This window comes from Oncorhynchus keta, chromosome 2 (genome assembly GCF_023373465.1).
Source record: "Oncorhynchus keta strain PuntledgeMale-10-30-2019 chromosome 2, Oket_V2, whole genome shotgun sequence".
Classification (NCBI taxonomy): Eukaryota; Metazoa; Chordata; class Actinopteri; order Salmoniformes; family Salmonidae; genus Oncorhynchus; species Oncorhynchus keta.
The window spans coordinates 74429986-74451966 of NC_068422.1; the positions used below are offsets into that span (position 1 = coordinate 74429986).

General features: G+C 43.4%; 1 protein-coding gene and 1 long non-coding RNA gene across 52 annotated transcripts in view; one reads left to right on the forward strand and one right to left on the reverse strand.

Annotated features, from left to right (window-relative positions):
* Positions 1-21981, reverse strand: part of LOC118371097 (mucin-2-like) — a 32604-nt gene that overhangs the window by 5993 nt on the left and 4630 nt on the right. The window contains exons 12-41 of one of the 50 annotated variants that reach the window (XM_052482963.1): positions 21827-21896; positions 21577-21714; positions 21313-21477; positions 21112-21206; positions 20885-21011; positions 20431-20683; positions 20215-20264; positions 19867-19967; positions 19526-19677; positions 19287-19425; positions 19090-19200; positions 18770-18949; positions 18411-18650; positions 15868-16024; positions 15558-15686; positions 15238-15385; positions 14832-14875; positions 14477-14737; positions 12901-13716; positions 12277-12648; positions 11947-12039; positions 10003-10527; positions 7707-7949; positions 7134-7226; positions 4577-4726; positions 4247-4339; positions 3290-3439; positions 2468-2803; positions 1145-2251; positions 44-664 (exon numbers count right to left, since the gene is read on the reverse strand). In XM_052482963.1, the coding sequence (XP_052338923.1) occupies positions 44-664; positions 1145-2251; positions 2468-2803; positions 3290-3439; positions 4247-4339; positions 4577-4726; positions 7134-7226; positions 7707-7949; positions 10003-10527; positions 11947-12039; positions 12277-12648; positions 12901-13716; positions 14477-14737; positions 14832-14875; positions 15238-15385; positions 15558-15686; positions 15868-16024; positions 18411-18650; positions 18770-18949; positions 19090-19200; positions 19287-19425; positions 19526-19677; positions 19867-19967; positions 20215-20264; positions 20431-20683; positions 20885-21011; positions 21112-21206; positions 21313-21477; positions 21577-21714; positions 21827-21896 (7159 nt within the window). Of the gene's footprint in view, positions 1-43; positions 665-1144; positions 2324-2467; positions 2804-3046; positions 3197-3289; positions 4097-4246; positions 4727-4819; positions 5063-6175; positions 6269-6741; positions 6892-7133; positions 7227-7376; positions 7950-9167; positions 9411-9543; positions 10528-10599; positions 10843-11559; positions 11803-11946; positions 12040-12276; positions 12649-12900; positions 13717-14476; positions 14738-14831; positions 14876-15237; positions 15386-15557; positions 15687-15867; positions 16025-18410; positions 18651-18769; positions 18950-19089; positions 19201-19286; positions 19426-19525; positions 19678-19866; positions 19968-20214; positions 20265-20430; positions 20684-20884; positions 21012-21111; positions 21207-21312; positions 21478-21576; positions 21715-21826; positions 21897-21981 lie in introns of all 50 variants that reach the window. The other 49 variants (XM_052482883.1, XM_052482960.1, XM_052482840.1 and 46 more) reach the window with 49 other exon arrangements.
* LOC127912811 (uncharacterized) lies at positions 474-12681 on the forward strand. 2 transcript variants are annotated; one of them, XR_008083490.1, is made up of 17 exons: positions 474-580; positions 824-1060; positions 1298-1468; positions 1709-1896; positions 2134-2188; positions 2411-2592; positions 2836-2962; positions 4256-4426; positions 6119-6184; positions 6658-6828; positions 7314-7385; positions 7623-7793; positions 8775-8840; positions 10759-10929; positions 11647-11718; positions 12193-12363; positions 12607-12681. It is a non-coding gene; the product is annotated as an uncharacterized LOC127912811 (long non-coding RNA). The 2 variants fall into 2 exon arrangements; XR_008083491.1 differs by lacking the exons at positions 11647-11718; positions 12193-12363 and adding an exon at positions 11835-11889 and having other exon boundaries at positions 10759-10874; positions 12607-12679.

The window sequence follows — 21981 nt, forward strand, 5'->3', positions numbered from 1 at the left end:
GAAATTGATTTTGATTGTCTAAATGACATTTATAACATGTTACCTGGTAGATATTGTGTCCCATTAACAATGCACATACACTGGCTGGTGGTGACTACTTGTGATGTTGGTGTAATAATCACTTGTGGCGATGTTGAAGGATTTCTTGTTGTTTCTAATGGGCCTGTGATGACAACTGGCTCTGTTGTTTCTGTACTTGTTGTTGAAGGCTGTGATGTCAAAGTTACAACTTCAGCAGTTGTGGAATATGTAATTGGGCCTGTGGTGGCTTCTTTAGGTGGTTTTGTGGATGTAGATGGAATTGTCTCAGTTGTGGTTTCTTCAACTGTTGTCGTTCCACCTGTGGTAGGTGTCGTTACCTCTGTTGTTGTTGTTAAAGTAGTGGGATTGGAAGTTATGACAACTGGCCCTGATGTTTCTTCACCTGTTGTTGTGGGCTGTGATGTTGAAGTAGAGGTTTTAACAATTACAGTGCTGGAAGTGGTTGGGCCGGAGGTGACTTCTTTAGGTGGTTTTGTAGATGAAGTTGAAATTGTCTCGGTTGTGGTTTCTTCAACTGTTGTCGTTCCACCTGTAGTAGGTGTCGTTGTTGTGGGTGCAATTGTTGTTGTTGTTAAAGTAGTGGGATTGGATGTAATGACAACTGGCCCTGTTGTTTCTTCACCTGTTGTTGTGGACTGTGATGTTGAAGTAGAGGTTTCAGAAATTACAGTGGTGGAAGTGGTTGTTGGGCCCGTTGGGACTTCTTTAGGTGGTTTTGTAGATGTAGATGGACTTGTCTCATTTGTGGTTTCTTCAACTGTTGTCGTTCCACCTGTGGTAGGTGTCGTTGTTGTGGGTGCAATTGTTGTTGTTGTTAAAGTAGTGGGATTGGAAGTTATGACAACTGGCCCTGTTGTTTCTTCACCTGTTGTTGTGGGCTGTGATGTTGAAGTAGAGGTTTCAACAATTACAGTGGTGGAAGTGGTTGTTGGGCCCGTGCGGACTTCTTTAGGTGGTTTTGTAGATGGACTTGTCTCATTTGTGGTTTCTTCACCTGTTGTCGTTCCACCTGTAGTAGGTGTCGTTGTTGTGGGTGCAATTGTTGTTGTTGTTACAGTAGTGGGATTGGATGTAATGACAACTGGCCCTGTTGTTTCTTCACCTGTTGTTGTGGACTGTGATGTTGAAGTAGAGGTTTCAGCAATTACAGTGGTGGAAGTGATTGTTGGGCCCGTTGGGACTTCTTTAGGTGGTTTTGTAGATGGACTTGTCTCATTTGTGGTTTCTTCAACTGTTGTCGTTCCACCTGTGGTAGGTGTCGTTGTTGTGGGTGCAATTGTTGTTGTTGTTAAAGTAGTGGGATTGGAAGTTATGACAACTGGCCCTGTTGTTTCTTCACCTGTTGTTGTGGACTGTGATGTTGAAGTAGAGGTTTCAGCAATTACAGTGGTGGAAGTGGTTGTTGGGCCCGTTGGGACTTCTTTAGGTGGTGTTGTGGATGTAGATGGACTTGTCTCATTTGTGGTTTCTTCAACTGTTGTCGTTCCACCTGTAGTAGGCGTCGTTGTTGTGGGTGCAATCGTTGTTGTTAAAGTAGTGGGATTGGATGTAATGACAACTGGCCCTGTTGTTTCTTCACCTGTTGCTGTGGGCTGTGATGTTGAAGTAGAGGTTTCAACAATTACAGTGGTGTAAGTGGTTGTTGGGCCCGTGGGGACTTCTTTAGGTGGCTTTGTGGATGTAGATGGACTTGTCTCATTTGTGGTTTCTTCAACTGTTGTCGTTCCACCTGTAGTAGGTGTTGTTGTTGTGGGTGCAATTGTTGTTGTTGTTAAAGTAGTGGGATTGGAAGTTATGACAACTGGCCCTGTTGTTTCTTCACCTGTTGTTGCGGGCTGTGATGTTGAAGTAGAGGTTTCAACAATTACAGTGGTGGAAGTGGTTGTTGGGCCCGTGGGGACTTCTTTAGGTGGTTTTGTAGATGGACTTGTCTCATTTGTGGTTTCTTCACCTGTTGTCGTTCCACCTGTAGTAGGTGTTGTTGCTGTGGGTGCAATTGTTGTTGTTGTTAAAGTAGTGGGATTGGATGTAATGACAACTGGCCCTGTTGTTTCTTCACCTGTTGTTGTGGGCTGTGATGTTGAAGTAGAGGTTTCAGCAATTACAGTGGTGGAAGTGGTTGTTGGGCCCGTTGGGACTTCTTTAGGTGGCTTTGTGGATGTAGATGGACTTGTCTCGGTTGTGGTTTCTTCAACTGTTGTCGTTCCACCTGTGGTAGGTGTCGTTGTTGTTAAAGTAGTAGGATTGGATGTAATGACAACTGGCCCTGTTGTTTCTTCACCTGTTGTTGTGGGCTGTGATGTTGAAGTAGAGGTTTCAGCAATTACAGTGGTGGAAGTGGTTGTTGGGCCCGTGGGGACTTCTTTAGGTGGTTTTGTAGATGGACTTGTCTCATTTGTGGTTTCTTCACCTGCTGTCGTTCCACCTGTAGTAGGTGTCGTTGCTGTGGGTGCAATTGTTGTTGTTGTTACAGTAGTGGGATTGGATGTAATGACAACTGGCCCTGTTGTTTCTTCACCTGTTGTTGTGGACTGTGATGTTGAAGTAGAGGTTTCAGCAATTACAGTGGTGGAAGTGGTTGTTGGGCCCGTTGGGACTTCTTTAGGTGGCTTTGTGGATGTAGATGGACTTGTCTCATTTGTGGTTTCTTCAACTGTTGTCGTTCCACCTGTAGTAGGTGTCGTTGTTGTGGGTGCAATTGTTGTTGTTGTTACAGTAGTGGGATTGGATGTAATGACAACTGGCCCTGTTGTTTCTTCACCTGTTGTTGTGGACTTTGATGTTGAAGTAGAGGTTTCAACAATTACAGTGGTGGAAGTGGTTGTTGGGCCCGTGGGGACTTCTTTAGGTGGCTTTGTGGCTGTAGATGGAATTGTCTCGGTTGTGGTTTCTTCAACTGTTGTCGTTCCACCTGTGGCAGGTGTCATTGTTGTGGGTGCAATTGTTGTTGTTGTTAAAGTAGTGGGATTGGAAGTTATGACAACTGGCCCTGTTGTTTCTTCACCTGTTGTTGTGGACTGTGATGTTGAAGTAGAGGTTTCAGCAATTACAGTGGTGGAAGTGGTTGTTGGGCCCGTTGGGACTTCTTTAGGTGGCTTTGTGGATGTAGATGGACTTGTCTCATTTGTGGTTTCTTCAACTGTTGTCGTTCCACCTGTAGTAGGTGTTGTTGTTGTGGGTGCAATTGTTGTTGTTGTTAAAGTAATGGGATTGGAAGTTATGACAACTGGCCCTGTTGTTTCTTCACCTGTTGTTGTGGACTGTGATGTTGAAGTAGAGGTTTCAGCAATTACAGTGGTGGAAGTGGTTGTTGGGCCCGTTGGGACTTCTTTAGGTGGCTTTGTGGATGTAGATGGACTTGTCTCGGTTGTGGTTTCTTCAACTGTTGTCGTTCCACCTGTGGTAGGTGTCGTTGTTGTTAAAGTAGTAGGATTGGATGTAATGACAACTGGCCCTGTTGTTTCTTCACCTGTTGTCGTTCCACCTGTAGTAGGTGTTGTTGCTGTGGGTGCAATTGTTGTTGTTAAAGTAGTGGGATTGGATGTAATGACAACTGGCCCTGTTGTTTCTTCACCTGTTGTTGTGGGCTGTGATGTTGAAGTAGAGGTTTCAGCAATTACAGTGGTGGAAGTGGTTGTTGGGCCCGTTGGGACTTCTTTAGGTGGCTTTGTGGATGTAGATGGACTTGTCTCGGTTGTGGTTTCTTCAACTGTTGTCGTTCCACCTGTAGTAGGTGTCGTTGTTGTGGGTGCAATTGTTGTTGTTGTTAAAGTAGTGGGATTGGAAGTTATGACAACTGGCCCTGTTGTTTCTTCACCTGTTGTTGTGGACTGTGATGTTGAAGTAGAGGTTTCAACAATTACAGTGGTGGAAGTGGTTGTTGGGCCCGTGGGGACTTCTTTAGGTGGTTTTGTAGATGGACTTGTCTCATTTGTGGTTTCTTCACCTGCTGTCGTTCCACCTGTAGTAGGTGTCGTTGCTGTGGGTGCAATTGTTGTTGTTGTTACAGTAGTGGGATTGGATGTAATGACAACTGGCCCTGTTGTTTCTTCACCTGTTGTTGTGGACTGTGATGTTGAAGTAGAGGTTTCAGCAATTACAGTGGTGGAAGTGGTTGTTGGGCCCGTTGGGCCTTCTTTAGGTGGCTTTGTGGATGTTGATGGACTTGTCTCATTTGTGGTTTCTTCAACTGTTGTCGTTCCACCTGTAGTAGGTGTCGTTGTTGTGGGTGCAATTGTTGTTGTTGTTAAAGTAGTGGGATTGGAAGTTATGACAACTGGCCCTGTTGTTTCTTCACCTGTTGTTGCGGGCTGTGATGTTGAAGTAGAGGTTTCAACAATTACAGTGGTGGAAGTGGTTGTTGGGCCCGTTGGGACTTCTTTAGGTGGTTTTGTAGATGGACTTGTCTCATTTGTGGTTTCTTCACCTGTTGTCGTTCCACGTGTAGTAGGTGTCGTTGCTGTGGGTGCAATTGTTGTTGTTGTTAAAGTAGTAGGATTGGATGTAATGACAACTGGCCCTGTTGTCTCTTCACCTGTTGTTGTGGGCTGTGATGTTGAAGTAGAGGTTTCAGCAATTACAGTGGTGGAAGTGGTTGTTGGGCCCGTGGGGACTTCTTTAGGTGGCTTTGTGGCTGTAGATGAAATTGTCTCGGTTGTGGTTTCTTCAACTGTTGTCGTTCCACCTGTGGTAGGTGTCGTTGTTGTGGGTGCAATTGTTGTTGTTGTTACAGTAGTGGGATTGGAAGTTATGACAACTGGCCCTGTTGTTTCTTCACCTGTTGTTGTGGGCTGTGATGTTGAAGTAGAGGTTTCAGCAATTACAGTGGTGGAAGTGGTTGTTGGGCCCGTTGTGACTTCTTTAGGTGGCTTTGTGGATGTAGATGGACTTGTCTCATTTGTGGTTTCTTCAACTGTTGTCGTTCCACCTGTAGTAGGTGTCGTTGCTGTGGGTGCAATTGTTGTTGTTGTTACAGTAGTGGGATTGGAAGTTATGACAACTGGCCCTGTTGTTTCTTCACCTGTTGTTGTGGTCTGTGATGTTGAAGTAGAGGTTTCAACAATTACAGTGGTGGAAGTGGTTGTTGGGCCCGTGGGGACTTCTTTAGGTGGTTTTGTAGATGGACTTGTCTCATTTGTGGTTTCTTCACCTGTTGTCGTTCCACCTGTGGTAGGTGTAGTTACCTCTGTGGTTGTTGTGGTTGAAGTCGTGGGATTGTAATCAATGACAACTGGCCCTGTTATTTCTTCACCTATTATTGTGGGCTGAGGTGTGGAGGTAGAGGTTTCAACAATTACAGTGGTGGAAGTGGTTGTTGGGCCAGTGGTGAATTCTTTAGGTGGTGTTGTGGATGTCGATGGAAAAGTCTCCGTTGTGGTTTCTTCAACTGTTGTCGTTACACCTGTGGTAGGTGTAATTACCTCTGTCGTTGTTGTGGTTGATGTCGTGGGATTTGAAGTTATGACAACTGGCCCTGTTGTTTCTTCAACTGTTGTTGTTCCACCTGTGGTAGGTGTAGTTACCTCTGTAGTTGTAGTTGGTGCAATTGTAGTTCTGGTGAAAGTAGTGGGTTTCGAAGTTGTGACAACTGGCCCTGTTGTTTCTTCACTTGTTGTTGTGGGCTGTGATGTTTGAGGAGAGGTTTCAACAATTACAATGGTGGAAGTGGTTGTTTGGCCGGCGGTTGCAATTTTAGGCGGCTGTGTAGATCTTTCAGTAGTAGTATATGTAGTTACCTCTGCATTTGTTGTGGGTGCCTTTGTGGTGTAAGTTGAAGTTGATGGCTGGGATGTTGAGGTAGAGGCTTCAACATTTACAGTTGTAGATGATGATACTGTGTTGTGTGTGAATATCCCAGATGTAGTTGTATTGGTAATCTGGGAGGTAGGCTCTGTTGTTAATATTCCACCTGTGATGACTGATTCTGTTGTTGTTGAGGGCTGTGTTGTTGTTGTTAAAGGCCACATTGTACCTGTAAAGTAAGGTAGTGTTTTTGTAATTGACTCAATTTTAGTCACTGAAGGTTTGGTGGTGACATGTGATGTCGTTGTTCTGGTACCAGTGGTGACTACTTTAGGTGGCTTTGTAGATGGACTTGTCTCATTTGTGGTTTCTTCAACTGTTGTCGTTCCACCTGTGGTAGGTGTCGTTGTTGTGGGTGCAATTGTTGTTGTTGTTAAAGTAGTGGGATTGGAAGTTATGACAACTGGCCCTGTTGTTTCTTCACCTGTTGTTGTGGGCTGTGATGTTGAAGTAGAGGTTTCAACAATTACAGTGGTGGAAGTGGTTGTTGGGCCCGTGGGGACTTCTTTAGGTGGTTTTGTAGATGGACTTGTCTCATTTGTGGTTTCTTCACCTGTTGTCGTTCCACCTGTGGTAGGTGTAGTTACCTCTGTGGTTGTTGTGGTTGAAGTCGTGGGATTGTAATCAATGACAACTGGCCCTGTTATTTCTTCACCTATTATTGTGGGCTGAGGTGTGGAGGTAGAGGTTTCAACAATTACAGTGGTGGAAGTGGTTGTTGGGCCAGTGGTGACTTCTTTAGGTGGCTTTGTGGATGTCGATGGAAAAGTCTCCGTTGTGGTTTCTTCAACTGTTGTCGTTCCACCTGTGTAGGTGTCGTTGTTGTGGGTGCAATTGTTGTTGTTGTTAAAGTAGTGGGATTGGAAGTTATGACAACTGGCCCTGTTGTTTCTTCACCTGTTGTTGCGGGCTGTGATGTTGAAGTAGAGGTTTCAACAATTACAGTGGTGGAAGTGGTTGTTGGGCCCGTGGGGACTTCTTTAGGTGGCTTTGTGGATGTAGATGGACTTGTCTCATTTGTGGTTTCTTCAACTGTTGTCGTTCCACCTGTGGTAGGCGTCGTTGTTGTGGGTGCAATTGTTGTTGTTGTTAAAGTAGTGGGATTGGAAGTTATGACAACTGGCCCTGTTGTTTCTTCACCTGTTGTTGCGGGCTGTGATGTTGAAGTAGAGGTTTCAACAATTACAGTGGTGGAAGTGGTTGTTGGGCCCGTGGGGACTTCTTTAGGTGGTTTGTGGATGTAGATGGATTTGTCTCATTTGTGGTTTCTTCAACTGTTGTCGTTCCACCCGTGGTAGGTGTCGTTGTTGTGGGTGCAATTGTTGTTGTTGTTAAAGTAGTGGGATTGGAAGTTATGACAACTGGCCCTGTTGTTTCTTCACCTGTTGTTGTGGGCTGTGATGTTGAAGTAGAGGTTTCAGCAATTACAGTGGTGGAAGTGGTTGTTGGGCCCGTGGGGACTTCTTTAGGTGGCTTTGTGGATGTAGATGGATTTGTCTCATTTGTGGTTTCTTCAACTGTTGTCGTTCCACCTGTAGTAGGTGTCGTTGTTGTGGGTGCAATTGTTGTTGTTGTTAAAGTAGTGGGATTGGAAGTTATGACAACTGGCCCTGTTGTTTCTTCACCTGTTGTTGCGGGCTGTGATGTTGAAGTAGAGGTTTCAACAATTACAGTGGTGGAAGTGGTTGTTGGGCCCGTGGGGACTTCTTTAGGTGGTTTTGTAGATGGACGTGTCTCATTTGTGGTTTCTTCAACTGTTGTCGTTCCACCTGTGGCAGGTGTCGTTGTTGTGGGTGCAATTGTTGTTGTTGTTACAGTAGTGGGATTGGATGTAATGACAACTGGCCCTGTTGTTTCTTCACCTGTTGTTGTGGACTGTGATGTTGAAGTAGAGGTTTCAGCAATTACAGTGGTGGAAGTGGTTGTTGGGCCCGTTGGGACTTCTTTAGGTGGCTTTGTGGATGTAGATGGACTTGTCTCATTTGTGGTTTCTTCAACTGTTGTCGTTCCACCTGTAGTAGGTGTCGTTGTTGTGGGTGCAATTGTTGTTGTTGTTAAAGTAGTGGGATTGGAAGTTATGACAACTGGCCCTGTTGTTTCTTCACCTGTTGCTGTGGGCTGTGATGTTGAAGTAGAGGTTTCAACAATTACAGTGGTGGAAGTGGTTGTTGGGCCAGTGGTGAATTCTTTAGGTGGTGTTGTGGATGTCGATGGAAAAGTCTCCGTTGTGGTTTCTTCAACTGTTGTCGTTACACCTGTGGTAGGTGTAATTACCTCTGTCGTTGTTGTGGTTGATGTCGTGGGATTTGAAGTTATGACAACTGGCCCTGTTGTTTCTTCAACTGTTGTTGTTCCACCTGTGGTAGGTGTAGTTACCTCTGTAGTTGTAGTTGGTGCAATTGTAGTTCTGGTGAAAGTAGTGGGTTTCGAAGTTGTGACAACTGGCCCTGTTGTTTCTTCACTTGTTGTTGTGGGCTGTGATGTTGAGGTAGAGGTTTCAACAATTACAGTGGTGTAAGTGGTTGTTGGGCCGGCGGTGACAATTTTAGGCGGCTGTGTAGATCTTTCAGTAGTAGTATATGTAGTTACCTCTGCATTTGTTGTGGGTGCCTTTGTGGTGTAAGTTGAAGTTGATGGCTGGGATGTTGAGGTAGAGGCTTCAACATTTACAGTTGTAGATGATGATACTGTGTTGTGTGTGAATATCCCAGATGTAGTTGTATTGGTAATCTGGGAGGTAGGCTCTGTTGTTAATATTCCACCTGTGATGACTGATTCTGTTGTTGTTGAGGGCTGTGTTGTTGTTGTTAAAGGCCACATTGTACCTGTAAAGTAAGGTAGTGTTTTTGTAATTGACTCAATTTTAGTCACTGAAGGTTTGGTGGTGACATGTGATGTCGTTGTTCTGGTACCAGTGGTGACTACTTTAGGTGGCTTTGTAGATGGACTTGTCTCATTTGTGGTTTCTTCAACTGTTGTCGTTCCACCTGTGGTAGGTGTCGTTGTTGTGGGTGCAATTGTTGTTGTTGTTAAAGTAGTGGGATTGGAAGTTATGACAACTGGCCCTGTTGTTTCTTCACCTGTTGTTGTGGGCTGTGATGTTGATGTAGAGGTTTCAGCAATTACAGTGGTGGAAGTGGTTGTTGGGCCCGTGGGGACTTCTTTAGGTGGCTTTGTGGCTGTAGATGAAATTGTCTCGGTTGTGGTTTCTTCAACTGTTGTCGTTCCACCTGTGGTAGGTGTCGTTGTTGTGGGTGCAATTGTTGTTGTTGTTACAGTAGTGGGATTGGATGTAGTGACAACTGGCCCTGTTGTTTCTTCACCTGTTGTTGTGGACTGTGATGTTGAAGTAGAGGTTTCAGCAATTACAGTGGTGGAAGTGGTTGTTGGGCCCGTTGTGACTTCTTTAGGTGGCTTTGTGGATGTAGATGGACTTGTCTCATTTGTGGTTTCTTCAACTGTTGTCGTTCCACCTGTAGTAGGTGTCGTTGCTGTGGGTGCAATTGTTGTTGTTGTTACAGTAGTGGGATTGGAAGTTATGACAACTGGCCCTGTTGTTTCTTCACCTGTTGTTGTGGTCTGTGATGTTGAAGTAGAGGTTTCAACAATTACAGTGGTGGAAGTGGTTGTTGGGCCAGTGGGGACTTCTTTAGGTGGTTTTGTGTCGAGATGGACTTGTCTCATTTGTGGTTTCTTCACCTGTTGTCGTTCCACCTGTGGTAGGTGTAGTTACCTCTGTGGTTGTTGTGGTTGAAGTCGTGGGATTGTAATCAATGACAACTGGCCCTGTTATTTCTTCACCTATTATTGTGGGCTGAGGTGTGGAGGTAGAGGTTTCAACAATTACAGTGGTGGAAGTGGTTGTTGGGCCAGTGGTGAATTCTTTAGGTGGTGTTGTGGATGTCGATGGAAAAGTCTCCGTTGTGGTTTCTTCAACTGTTGTCGTTACACCTGTGGTAGGTGTAATTACCTCTGTCGTTGTTGTGGTTGATGTCGTGGGATTTGAAGTTATGACAACTGGCCCTGTTGTTTCTTCAACTGTTGTTGTTCCACCTGTGGTAGGTGTAGTTACCTCTGTAGTTGTAGTTGGTGCAATTGTAGTTCTGGTGAAAGTAGTGGGTTTCGAAGTTGTGACAACTGGCCCTGTTGTTTCTTCACTTGTTGTTGTGGGCTGTGATGTTGAGGTAGAGGTTTCAACAATTACAGTGGTGTAAGTGGTTGTTGGGCCGGCGGTGACAATTTTAGGTGGCTGTGTAGATCTTTCAGTAGTAGTATATGTAGTTACCTCTGCATTTGTTGTGGGTGCCTTTGTGGTGTAAGTTGAAGTTGATGGCTGGGATGTTGAGGTAGAGGCTTCAACATTTACAGTTGTAGATGATGATACTGTGTTGTGTGTGAATATCCCAGATGTAGTTGTATTGGTAATCTGGGAGGTAGGCTCTGTTGTTAATATTCCACCTGTGATGACTGATTCTGTTGTTGTTGAGGGCTGTGTTGTTGTTGTTAAAGGCCACATTGTACCTGTAAAGTAAGGTAGTGTTTTTGTAATTGACTCAATTTTAGTCACTGAAGGTTTGGTGGTGACATGTGATGTCGTTGTTCTGGTACCAGTGGTGACTACTTTAGGTGGCTTTGTAGATGGACTTGTCTCATTTGTGGTTTCTTCAACTGTTGTCGTTCCACCTGTGGTAGGTGTCGTTGTTGTTAAAGTAGTGGGATTGGAAGTTATGACAACTGGCCCTGTTGTTTCTTCACCTGTTGTTGCGGGCTGTGATGTTGAAGTAGAGGTTTCAACAATTACAGTGGTGGAAGTGGTTGTTGGGCCCGTGGGGACTTCTTTAGGTGGCTTTGTGGATGTAGATGGACTTGTCTCATTTGTGGTTTCTTCAACTGTTGTCGTTCCACCTGTAGTAGGTGTCGTTGTTGTGGGTGCAATTGTTGTTGTTGTTAAAGTAGTGGGATTGGAAGTTATGACAACTGGCCCTGTTGTTTCTTCACCTGTTGTTGCGGGCTGTGATGTTGAAGTAGAGGTTTCAACAATTACAGTGGTGGAAGTGGTTGTTGGGCCCGTGGGGACTTCTTTAGGTGGTTTTGTAGATGGACGTGTCTCATTTGTGGTTTCTTCAACTGTTGTCGTTCCACCTGTGGCAGGTGTCGTTGTTGTGGGTGCAATTGTTGTTGTTGTTACAGTAGTGGGATTGGATGTAATGACAACTGGCCCTGTTGTTTCTTCACCTGTTGTTGTGGACTGTGATGTTGAAGTAGAAGTTTCAGCAATTACAGTGGTGGAAGTGGTTGTTGGGCCCGTTGGGACTTCTTTAGGTGGCTTTGTGGATGTAGATGGACTTGTCTCATTTGTGGTTTCTTCACCTGTTGTCGTTCCACCTGTGGTAGGTGTCGTTGCTGTGGGTGCAATTGTTGTTGTTGTTACAGTAGTGGGATTGGATGTAATGACAACTGGCCCTGTTGTTTCTTCACCTGTTGTTGCGGGCTGTGATGTTGAAGTAGAGGTTTCAACAATTACAGTGGTGGAAGTGGTTGTTGGGCCCGTGGGGACTTCTTTAGGTGGTTTTGTAGATGGACGTGTCTCATTTGTGGTTTCTTCAACTGTTGTCGTTCCACCTGTAGTAGGTGTCGTTGTTGTGGGTGCAATTGTTGTTGTTGTTACAGTAGTGGGATTGGATGTAATGACAACTGGCCCTGTTGTTTCTTCACCTGTTGTTGTGGACTGTGATGTTGAAGTAGAGGTTTCAGCAATTACAGTGGTGGAAGTGGTTGTTGGGCCCGTTGGGACTTCTTTAGGTGGCTTTGTGGATGTAGATGGACTTGTCTCATTTGTGGTTTCTTCAACTGTTGTCGTTCCACCTGTAGTAGGTGTCGTTGTTGTGGGTGCAATTGTTGTTGTTGTTAAAGTAGTGGGATTGGAAGTTATGACAACTGGCCCTGTTGTTTCTTCACCTGTTGCTGTGGGCTGTGATGTTGAAGTAGAGGTTTCAACAATTACAGTGGTGGAAGTGGTTGTTGGGCCCGTGCGGACTTCTTTAGGTGGTTTTGTAGATGGACGTGTCTCATTTGTGGTTTCTTCAACTGTTGTCGTTCCACCTGTGGTAGGTGTCGTTGTTGTGGGTGCAATTGTTGTTGTTGTTACAGTAGTGGGATTGGATGTAATGACAACTGGCCCTGTTGTTTCTTCACCTGTTGTTGTGGACTGTGATGTAGAAGTTTCAGCAATTACAGTGGTGGAAGTGGTTGTTGGGCCCGTTGGGACTTCTTTAGGTGGCTTTGTGGATGTAGATGGACTTGTCTCATTTGTGGTTTCTTCACCTGTTGTCGTTCCACCTGTGGTAGGTGTCGTTGCTGTGGGTGCAATTGTTGTTGTTGTTACAGTAGTGGGATTGGATGTAATGACAACTGGCCCTGTTGTTTCTTCACCTGTTGTTGTGGACTGTGATGTTGAAGTAGAGGTTTCAGCAATTACAGTGGTGGAAGTGGTTGTTGGGCCCGTTGGGACTTCTTTAGGTGGCTTTGTGGATGTAGATGGACTTGTCTCATTTGTGGTTTCTTCAACTGTTGTCGTTCCACCTGTAGTAGGTGTTGTTGTTGTGGGTGCAATTGTTGTTGTTGTTAAAGTAGTGGGATTGGAAGTTATGACAACTGGCCCTGTTGTTTCTTCACCTGTTGTTGCGGGCTGTGATGTTGAAGTAGAGGTTTCAACAATTACAGTGGTGGAAGTGGTTGTTGGGCCCGTGGGGACTTCTTTAGGTGGTTTTGTAGATGGACTTGTCTCATTTGTGGTTTCTTCACCTGTTGTCGTTCCACCTGTAGTAGGTGTTGTAGGTGTCGTTGCTGTGGGTGCAATTGTTGTTGTTGTTACAGTAGTGGGATTGGATGTAATGACAACTGGCCCTGTTGTTTCTTCACCTGTTGTTGTGGGCTGTGATGTTGAAGTAGAGGTTTCAGCAATTACAGTGGTGGAAGTGGTTGTTGGGCCCGTGGGGACTTCTTTAGGTGGCTTTGTGGATGTAGATGGACTTGTCTCATTTGTGGTTTCTTCACCTGTTGTCGTTCCACCTGTAGTAGGTGTCGTTGTTGTGGGTGCAATTGTTGTTGTTGTTAAAGTAGTGGGATTGGAAGTTATGACAACTGGCCCTGTTGTTTCTTCACTTGTTGTTGTGGGCTGTGATGTTGAGGTAGAGGTTTCAACAATTACAGTGGTGTAAGTGGTTGTTGGGCCGGCGGTGACAATTTTAGGCGGCTGTGTAGATCTTTCAGTAGTAGTATATGTAGTTACCTCTGCATTTGTTGTGGGTGCCTTTGTGGTGTAAGTTGAAGTTGATGGCTGGGATGTTGAGGTAGAGGCTTCAACATTTACAGTTGAAGATGATGATACTGTGTTGTGTGTGAATATCCCAGATGTAGTTGTATTGGTAATCTGGGAGGTAGGCTCTGTTGTCAATATTCCACCTGTGATGACTGATTCTGTTGTTGTTGAGGGCTGTGTTGTTGTTGTTAAAGGCCACATTGTACCTGTAAAGTAAGGTAGTGTTTTTGTAATTGACTCAATTTTAGTCACTGAAGGTTTGGTGGTGACATGTGATGTCGTTGTTCTGGTACCAGTGGTGACTACTTTAGGTGGCTTTGTAGATATGATGGTCTTTGTTGTGGTTTCTTCCATAGTTGAAGTTTCAGCTGTGGTCGACGTAGCTGTGGTCGAGGGTACCGTAGTTGTTGTAGTTACAGTTGTCGGGTTGGGAATTGTGACTGTACTTGCTCCAGATGTTGTAGTTGAAGGATTTAATGATGAAGTTATGGTGCCAATAGTGATTTCTGGTGTTGTCTCCATTGTTGTGGATGACCAAGTAGATGTTGGTTCTGTTTTTGAAAAATATATATATTTTGTTAACTAGTCCAGAAAAATAACATTTGAATTTACCAAATAGCTCGTATTTACAATACTTACCATCCATATTCAATTTGAACATATCGTCAATATGAATTAAACTCATCACTACCACCTAGGGTCCACCCGAATACCCGAGACCCCACTAGGGTCCCAGGCTGGTACGGGTCCAAATTTCTAACTATTCCTTGGGGGTCGGGTCGAGTCATGTTTGATTGTCATCGGGTCTTGGGTCTATGTAATTACAGGTGATTGACTTGAGTGGACCTGAATGGACCCGACCACAGCTCTGCATAGCCTGTACCATATTTATTTTACGCTAATATGGTACATTTATTGACTTATAGAAGGCCTAGGCAAAATATAAAGACCTATTAATTAACCAGAGGAGCATCTTGGCTGATAAATATAATTAGTTTGTCACTTGGGTCCAATCAGGTCTGGTCTAGACCTGGACCCATTAGGGTATGGGCCGGGTCTAGGTCTAGTGTTTGGGTCTGATTGTTCTCGGGTCTGTTCGGGTCCAGGTCCCACTTCATTTTAAATGATTGTGTCCGTTCAGGTCCGGGTCTGATTGCCCTTGGGTCCGTTTGGTTCCGGGTCCAACTGTTTGGACCCGAGAAGACCTCTACTACAAATTGCTATTAATTTCCATCAAGATTTCCATTTATCAGTATGGTAGTTAGCAAAAATTGGGCTGCACTTGAATCATTCAAGAGCTTCTCTGCTTACCAGGTGTTGAGAAGTGGAAGACAGTTGTGGGCTTTAGTGTTGTTGTAGAGGTCTGTGTTGTAGTTGCATGGACAGTTGTTGTGGTCAGAGGGGAAGTTGTGGTTGGTACTGGAGTTGTGGTCACTTGACAAGGAGAAATGTTCCTGGTAATGGTTCCGTTCGCGGCACAAACAGCAACAATGCAGTTACCAATCCCATCTGTTGTGTTGTAGAGGGTTTCTCCATATGGGTGTTGTTTACCATTATGCAAGCATGTACAATCTGCAGGGGGGAAAGTATTTTACAATTAGATTTAATCAATGTTGCTTTGGTTATTGCTAAATATGTTACTTTTATTTGGGGATGTCATCCTTACCATTTACATCATAACTACAGCTCACTCCAGTCATTGTGCAGGTGCTTTAAAATAAGAAAAATAATGTAAACATTTTAATTATTCCCAGTTTCAAATGAAACAGATATAAATGTTTTGTTCAAAATACCATTATAGAGATTAAACTAGTAAGGGCTTGGTAATACAGTACTGTAAGTTGTGAAATGGTTGTGGAGCAGGGCACGTTTTGAGATTGCCATATAGCCATAATTGGCATCACTATGGAAAAACTAGCATATGACCTTCCCATCTTAGACAAACCCCTACCCAACCTCTTCTAAAATTAATGCAATACAGAAAACATAAAACATAATACTTTCACAGTTGTAACATTCAGAATATGCTCTGAAATAGTACAGGTACTGTGAACTGAATTATTCAAACATACCATGTTTCACAATTTTGTGCCGGAAGATTCTGTCCATTGGTGTACTGGTTTCCTTCATAGTCATAACAGCCACATTGTTCCCTCTCCACACACTTCATTGTCTCCTCATTGAAGTAAGGTTGTGCCGCAGGACAGTTAGGATAGCAGCCTGTAATAAGCACAATAGCCAAGAGGTTACAAAAAGTATTTTTGTCAATGTAAATGTAGCCTGAGGCTGCTCAGACGTATAACAATTGTTGGGGTCAGTTTCAATTACAATTGTTATTCAGAAATAATATCCAAAATGAGACAAAATATGAGTTAGACGGTCATATCCCTACCTTCCAATGCTGGAATTAAACTAGAACAGTCTCCGGAAGGGTTTCTGCAGGTCTTCATACACTGAGCTCCACATGCCTTGTAGTGCCACTCACATTCTCCAGTAGGGTTGTAGTAATCACAGAACAGTGCTGTATGTGGTGTACAAAATATGGTGAGAAAAAAGTTGCCATTATTTGAACTAGAATAATGATGCCTTTTCATGATCAACTCTCCTATATGATAATGTGTCAACCTAGTCCAATATTGAATTGACAAGCGCCTTAATGTAGTTCGAAAATCACATTCACTGTTGATTGTGAAGAAACTTACGGCAAATTCGAGGGGTCCTCCAGGCTACGCATGCTCCAGCTTCATTACAGGCCTTTGCATAAGCTGCCACTGCTGTACAGAAGCATTCGCAGTCTCCACCACTATCACAAGCACATGAGTCTCTCACACAAGCATCGTAGTAAGGAGAGGGGTCCACCTTTAAAAGCACAGAAATGTGTTGTAAGATATACAGAAGTTGCATGGTGAAGTACATTTCTTTGTCCACAAAACACAAATCTACATATCTTACTAGTGTAGTGGATGAATCAGAATTAGTTGGGTAACATAAGTAATTAAGATGTCATATTACAGGCTGCTATCCACCATCGATCACCACATTCTTTTGGAGAGATTGGAAACCCAAATTGGTCTACACGGACAAGTTCTGGCCTGGTTTATCTGTCGGAAAGATATCAGTTTGTCTCTGTGAATGGTTTGTCCTCTGACAAATCAACTGTAAATGTCGGTGTTCCTCAAGGTTCCGTTTTAGGACCACTATTGTTTTCAATATATATTTTACCTCTTGGGGATGTCATTCGAAAACATAATGTTAACTTTCACTGCTATGCGGATGACAAACAGCTGTACATTTCAATGAAACATGGTGAAGCCCCAAAATTGCCCTCGCTAGAAGCATGTGTTTCAGACATAAGGAAGTGGATGGCTGCAAACTTTCTACTTTTAAACTCGGACAAAACAGAGATGCTTGTTCTAGGTCCCAAGAAACAAAGAGATCTTCTGTTGAATCTCAATCTCAACTTTAAGTCTTTACTGAAGACTCATCTCTTCTGTGGGTCATATGATTGAGTGTAGTCTGAGTGTGAAGGTGAACGGAAAGGCTCTGGAGCAACGAACCGCCCTTGCTGTCTCTGCCTGGCCGGTTCCCCTATTTCCACTGGGATTCTCTGCCTCGAACCCTATTACAGGGGCTGAGTCACTGGTTTTACTAGGGCTCTTTCATACCGTCCCTAGGAGGGGTGCTTCACTTGAGTGGGTTGAGTCACTGATGTGATCTTCCTGTCTGGGTTGTGCTGTGGCGGAGATCTTTGTGGGCTATACTCGGCCTTGTCTCAGGATGGTAAGTTGCTGGTTGAAGATATCCCTCTAGTGGTGTGGGGGCTGTGCTTTGGCAAAGTGGGTGGGGTTATATCCTTCCTGTTTGGCCTTGTCCGAGGGTGTCATCGGATGGGGCCACAGTGTCTTCTGACCCCTTCTGTCTCAGCCTCCAGTATTTATGCTGCAGTAGTTTATGTGTCGAGGGGCTAGGGTCAGTTTGTTATATCTGGAGTACTTCTCCTGTCCTATCCGGTGTCCTGTGTGAATTTAAGTATGCTCTCTCTAATTCTCTCTTTCTTTCTCTCTCTCGGAGGACCTGAGCCCTAGGACCATGCCTTAGGACTACCTGGCATGATGACTCCTTGCTGTCCCCAGTCCACCTGGCCGTGCTGCTGCTCCAACTGTTCTGCCTGTGATTATTATTATTTGACCATGCTGGTCATTTATGAACATTTGAACATCTTGGCCATGTTCTGTTATAATCTCCACCCGCCACAGCCAGAAGAGGACTGGCCACCCCACATAGCCTGGTTCCTCTCTAAGTTTCTTCCTAGGTTTTGGCCTTTCTAGGGAGTTTTTCCTAGCCACCGTGCTTCTACACCTGCATTGCTTGCTGTTTGGGGTTTTAGGCTGGGTTTCTGTACAGCACTTTGAGATATCAGCTGATGTACGAAGGGCTATATAAATAAATTTGATCTGATATCTGCATAATATTCTTATGGGATATACATTTTATTAGAATGTATTTCTAATAGACTAGTGTTGGCAGTTGCATTTCTTCCCTCAGCTGGGCCTGTCACTTGCGGCCCAGAGAGGGGAGAGGTCAGACTTGTCTTTCACATACCCCTGGTGCTATGCAGAATATCAGAAAGGGAAGAGGACAGGATGGAACATTGTCTTCGGCTGTGAATGTATCTGTTAAACCACGTGAAGGGATGGCGTGATTAAGGGGGAACAAATTACTTGTTTGTGCGCAAGTTACTCCCCTCAGTGAGTTTGTCCAGGAGAGGGGTCAAGAGGGGATTTACTTGAGATGGGTGTATCTAGAGTTGACAATTGAGTTATGCCATTGGATGAGGTAATGGGTCTGTGCTATGAAGTACCAGGAACGAGATTAGAACATCGTTTTAGGGACCAAACTGAACGATAATTTATAGCGAATGCTATCTGGCTATGGGATACTCCTCTCTCTCTCTCAAGTAAAAGTATTTCTTTGTGAACTGTTTGTAAGATCTGTGGTTCGTCATGTAATTTGAGAGGGGTGTATCTTGGCTATAAAAGATCTTTGTACTTTTCTGTAGTTACTTTCAATGGTTCATTAGAGATAGCGCATCATTGAAGGTCAAATGCTATTGCAAAGCTTATTATTATTAAAAATGTAATTTAAGCATAAATCTGACTGGTATGTGAAGTTTAACTATCCTCATTTGGTAAAGCAGAAATAAGCCACCACACTACTAATATATCCTAGTTGAATATATCCATACCTGGTTCTGGCAGGCTGTGAAAACATCACTGTTAATGATGCTGCACTGTTTCTGGGCCCAAGACGCTCTGTACGGGTTGGAGGCACATGGGTGCGCTACAGCGGATACACTTGGACAGCTTGATGAAACTTTCCAGCTGTTTCCAAATTCTACCGGATCAACAACAGTCGCTTGGGCTCTAGTGGTGAAGTCATTGTTTGCGTTGCCATCATAGTTTCCACACAGACCACACACCAGCCCCTGAAGAAAATAGATCATGAATTAAAATGACTGATTTGGCAGGGTTCTACAAAAGTCTTGGTAATATCAGTTTTGACTGAATACTGAATTCAGTTCTTTATCAGAGTATCTTAATGTACCTGGTATTGTGGGCTAAGCTTGATAAAGAGACTGGTCTTCTTGTCCCACATGAGGATTAGACCACTTTTGACTTCAATGACCAGATAATTCCCCAGAAGGCTGATCTGTTTAGGAAACTGCTCTTCTGGAGTACTCCTGACAACTTGAGCGGTCCCATCTGCCAGTATGAGCTCACTGGTCTGAAGAAGAAAAATATGTTTTCATACATAACTTGGTCTGAAATCGGATCTCAACCTGATGTTTGGTTGATGATTTGATAATTGTTCTTTACACGAGGGATGGAATGTACAGTATTGTGTGAAGTCAAGTTGCTCATTACCCCCAGGAAGAGCTTGATGGTCTTGGAGCAGGTGGTGCCTTTAGTTCCACAAGGAACGTTCTCAGTGAGGACTCTGAAGCTGCCACTGCCATTAGTATTGCCACAGTAGTCCTGTAAGAATGAAAAATATTATTAATATGGTTCAAACTCACACTTTTCAATGCTGATACAATTCTACCAAATAAAGAGACACAAACCTGAATGAGAGTGTATTCACAGTTTCCATTAAAGTTGAACCTTTTCTCATCAAAAGTGATATAGTGACCCTCTCCATAGATTGCACAAACTCCATCACAGAGATTTGTGGTACACTGCCATTGTCTGTCCTTGCAAGTACTGTGAACAACACACACATAATGTCAGGTTTTTCATTATTTGTAAGTCTGTGTTCTTTATGTTTTCTCCCCATGAGATGTAAGACACAAAACAGGCATACCATGTATTACAGTCAACCTTAAGGGTCTCTCCAGCTTGGTAAGTAGCTCCATTGTGAGCACAAGGACAAAGTTCCTCCTTGATGCAGTCTCCGTTTCCATCAGACACCAGTCCGTTGGGGCACATACAACCTGATGTGCACTCTGTGCTAATCTAAAGGGATTTAACAAAAAAAAGTACATAAATAAGTAATGGCAAATGACAGAGATGTGGACTATGTTTTTGTGCGCTGGGGGGTCTATTTGACATCATTTCGATTTTCAAGGTTTTGTTCATTCAACACGAATCTGTATAATAGTGACAGTATGTGACAATCCCATTTAGAGTGAATAAGGGACTCACACAGGTCATGTCCAGAGTTTTGCAGCTCTTCTGACACTCTGAACCTGACACTCCTGGAGGTACAGTTGAGCAGTTGAAGAAAACCATTGGTAGGGTGCATACTGGGGATATATGAAAATACAAGTTTAAATTTTCAATTCTCAAACAAGAAGAATATAATTGTCATATATCCAGAAATATCCACATTCATTATAATTAATCACATTGTCTTAAATGGATTGCTTGAATTCTCTTGGTTCATTTCATATGTACCTGTTTTGTGAAGGATGCATGTAAAGGGTTACATAATATCGAGCCATATATTTAATAAATAGCTACTACATTGGAAGCAAAGAACATAAAACTTACTAAATAGTCTTGCTTCCCCAGTGCAACTCAGTGTCCCTTGTCTGCAAGTGCTGTTAAATAGTTACAGTATTAATAGTTATAGTTAGATAATCAAATTAACAGCAAATATCATTATGACATCATTTAATTCACAGCTTTGAATATATCCATCAAGTTTCATTAGTACTTGTATTTATTTTGGTCTCCTAGCTTTATACGTATGAGGGAGGTGCTTACCAGGTGGCACCGTCTCTGCTGATAGTCTCTCCTGCAGGGACCACTGAGCCCTTGTCATAGCAGGGACAGTTGGTGGGGGCAACACACTGGCCAGCCTCGTCCATATAGGTGCCCTCTGCACAGCCACATCCGTCCACTGGAACAAACTCCACCTGGCAAGATTGGTCTGTCATGCTCAGGGAGCGGCAGGTGCGTCCACAGCTGGTCATGTTGTAGGTATAAACTGTTTGACTGGGGCAAGTGGCAAATGTATCTGAGAAAAGTCATTAGATATGATTATTATTAGCAAGACCATTTTTGTTTTCCTTATATCTTTGTATTTGTGCAGTTATTTCCTCATGTTATTTGTATTTAGTAACTCAACCCTACAGTTGTTGTTTCAGTAAATCATTCCATTCTAATCAATTTGCAGCACTCATTAAAATGACACATTGATGCCGCATTGTCTACTCACTGCAGATAGTGTCTCTCCAGCCAGTGAGCTGGATACCCTCGGCAGCACAAGCGTGGACGTAAGAGGAGACGGCAGCACACATGCAGTCCTCACTTTTCTCACAGTTACAGCTGTCATACATGCAGTTCTGTTGGAAAAAAAGAGTCAAAGTGTTTCAGGACTAAAACCTCATCACATAAGAGTTTAATGGTATTACTTTGTGATTGTATCCTTCTTAACTAACTTACGGTTTTGTAGGTGTCAGGTCTTATTTCAGAATGGCAAGGCGAGAACACTCCTTTAGGATCTGATAACATGGAACACCAGTGCTGGGCATATTTCTCTGTGAAAAAGACAATCATAATTTCAACATACGCATATACTATCTCATATAAATTTGTTATAATCATTCAACAAGTGATTCATCTGTAGGCTTAATAAATATGTACCATTTTCAATGCTCAAACTGCAGGGGTTTTCAAAGCTAGTCTTGACATCAGGGCAGCTAGACATGGTCTTCCATGTGTTGGCAAAAGCTACAGCTGTGCCCTCCACCAATCCACTGATGACTCTGAAATCATCTGCCTGAACATTATTGTAGTTTCCGCAAAGGCCTGTGGAAAAATAGTTGAAGCCGTATGATGTATTAGATTTTTATGAATAGAGATACTGAAGAAAAAGGTATGAAACTGATGGATGAATCTGAAGCATACCACAGGTTGTTCCTTTGTAGGATGAGATGGCAGTTATGAAGATCTGCATAACTGGTGAAAGCTGGATCTGAAGTTGAACTCCAAGAGTTGTCTGGATAATAATGTAGAATGAGGAGGGCTTGAAGATGGTCACTTCAGCTGCAATACATGAAAGAAATAGAGGGAAACCATCAATGCTTCATCTAGTGAATATAAATGATATGGTGTTTATACACTGATCCACACTACAGTTTCATTTGGATTATCTCACCTGTATAGAGTGGGAGCTGAGAAAGAATCTGATTTACAAAAACACTTCCACATGACTGGACTCGGATCACCTGTGAATTAGAGAAGATAATATATTTCATTAAATTCTCATTTGTTTCCATACATAAGCACTTTATAAGATTGCAAACAGCACAG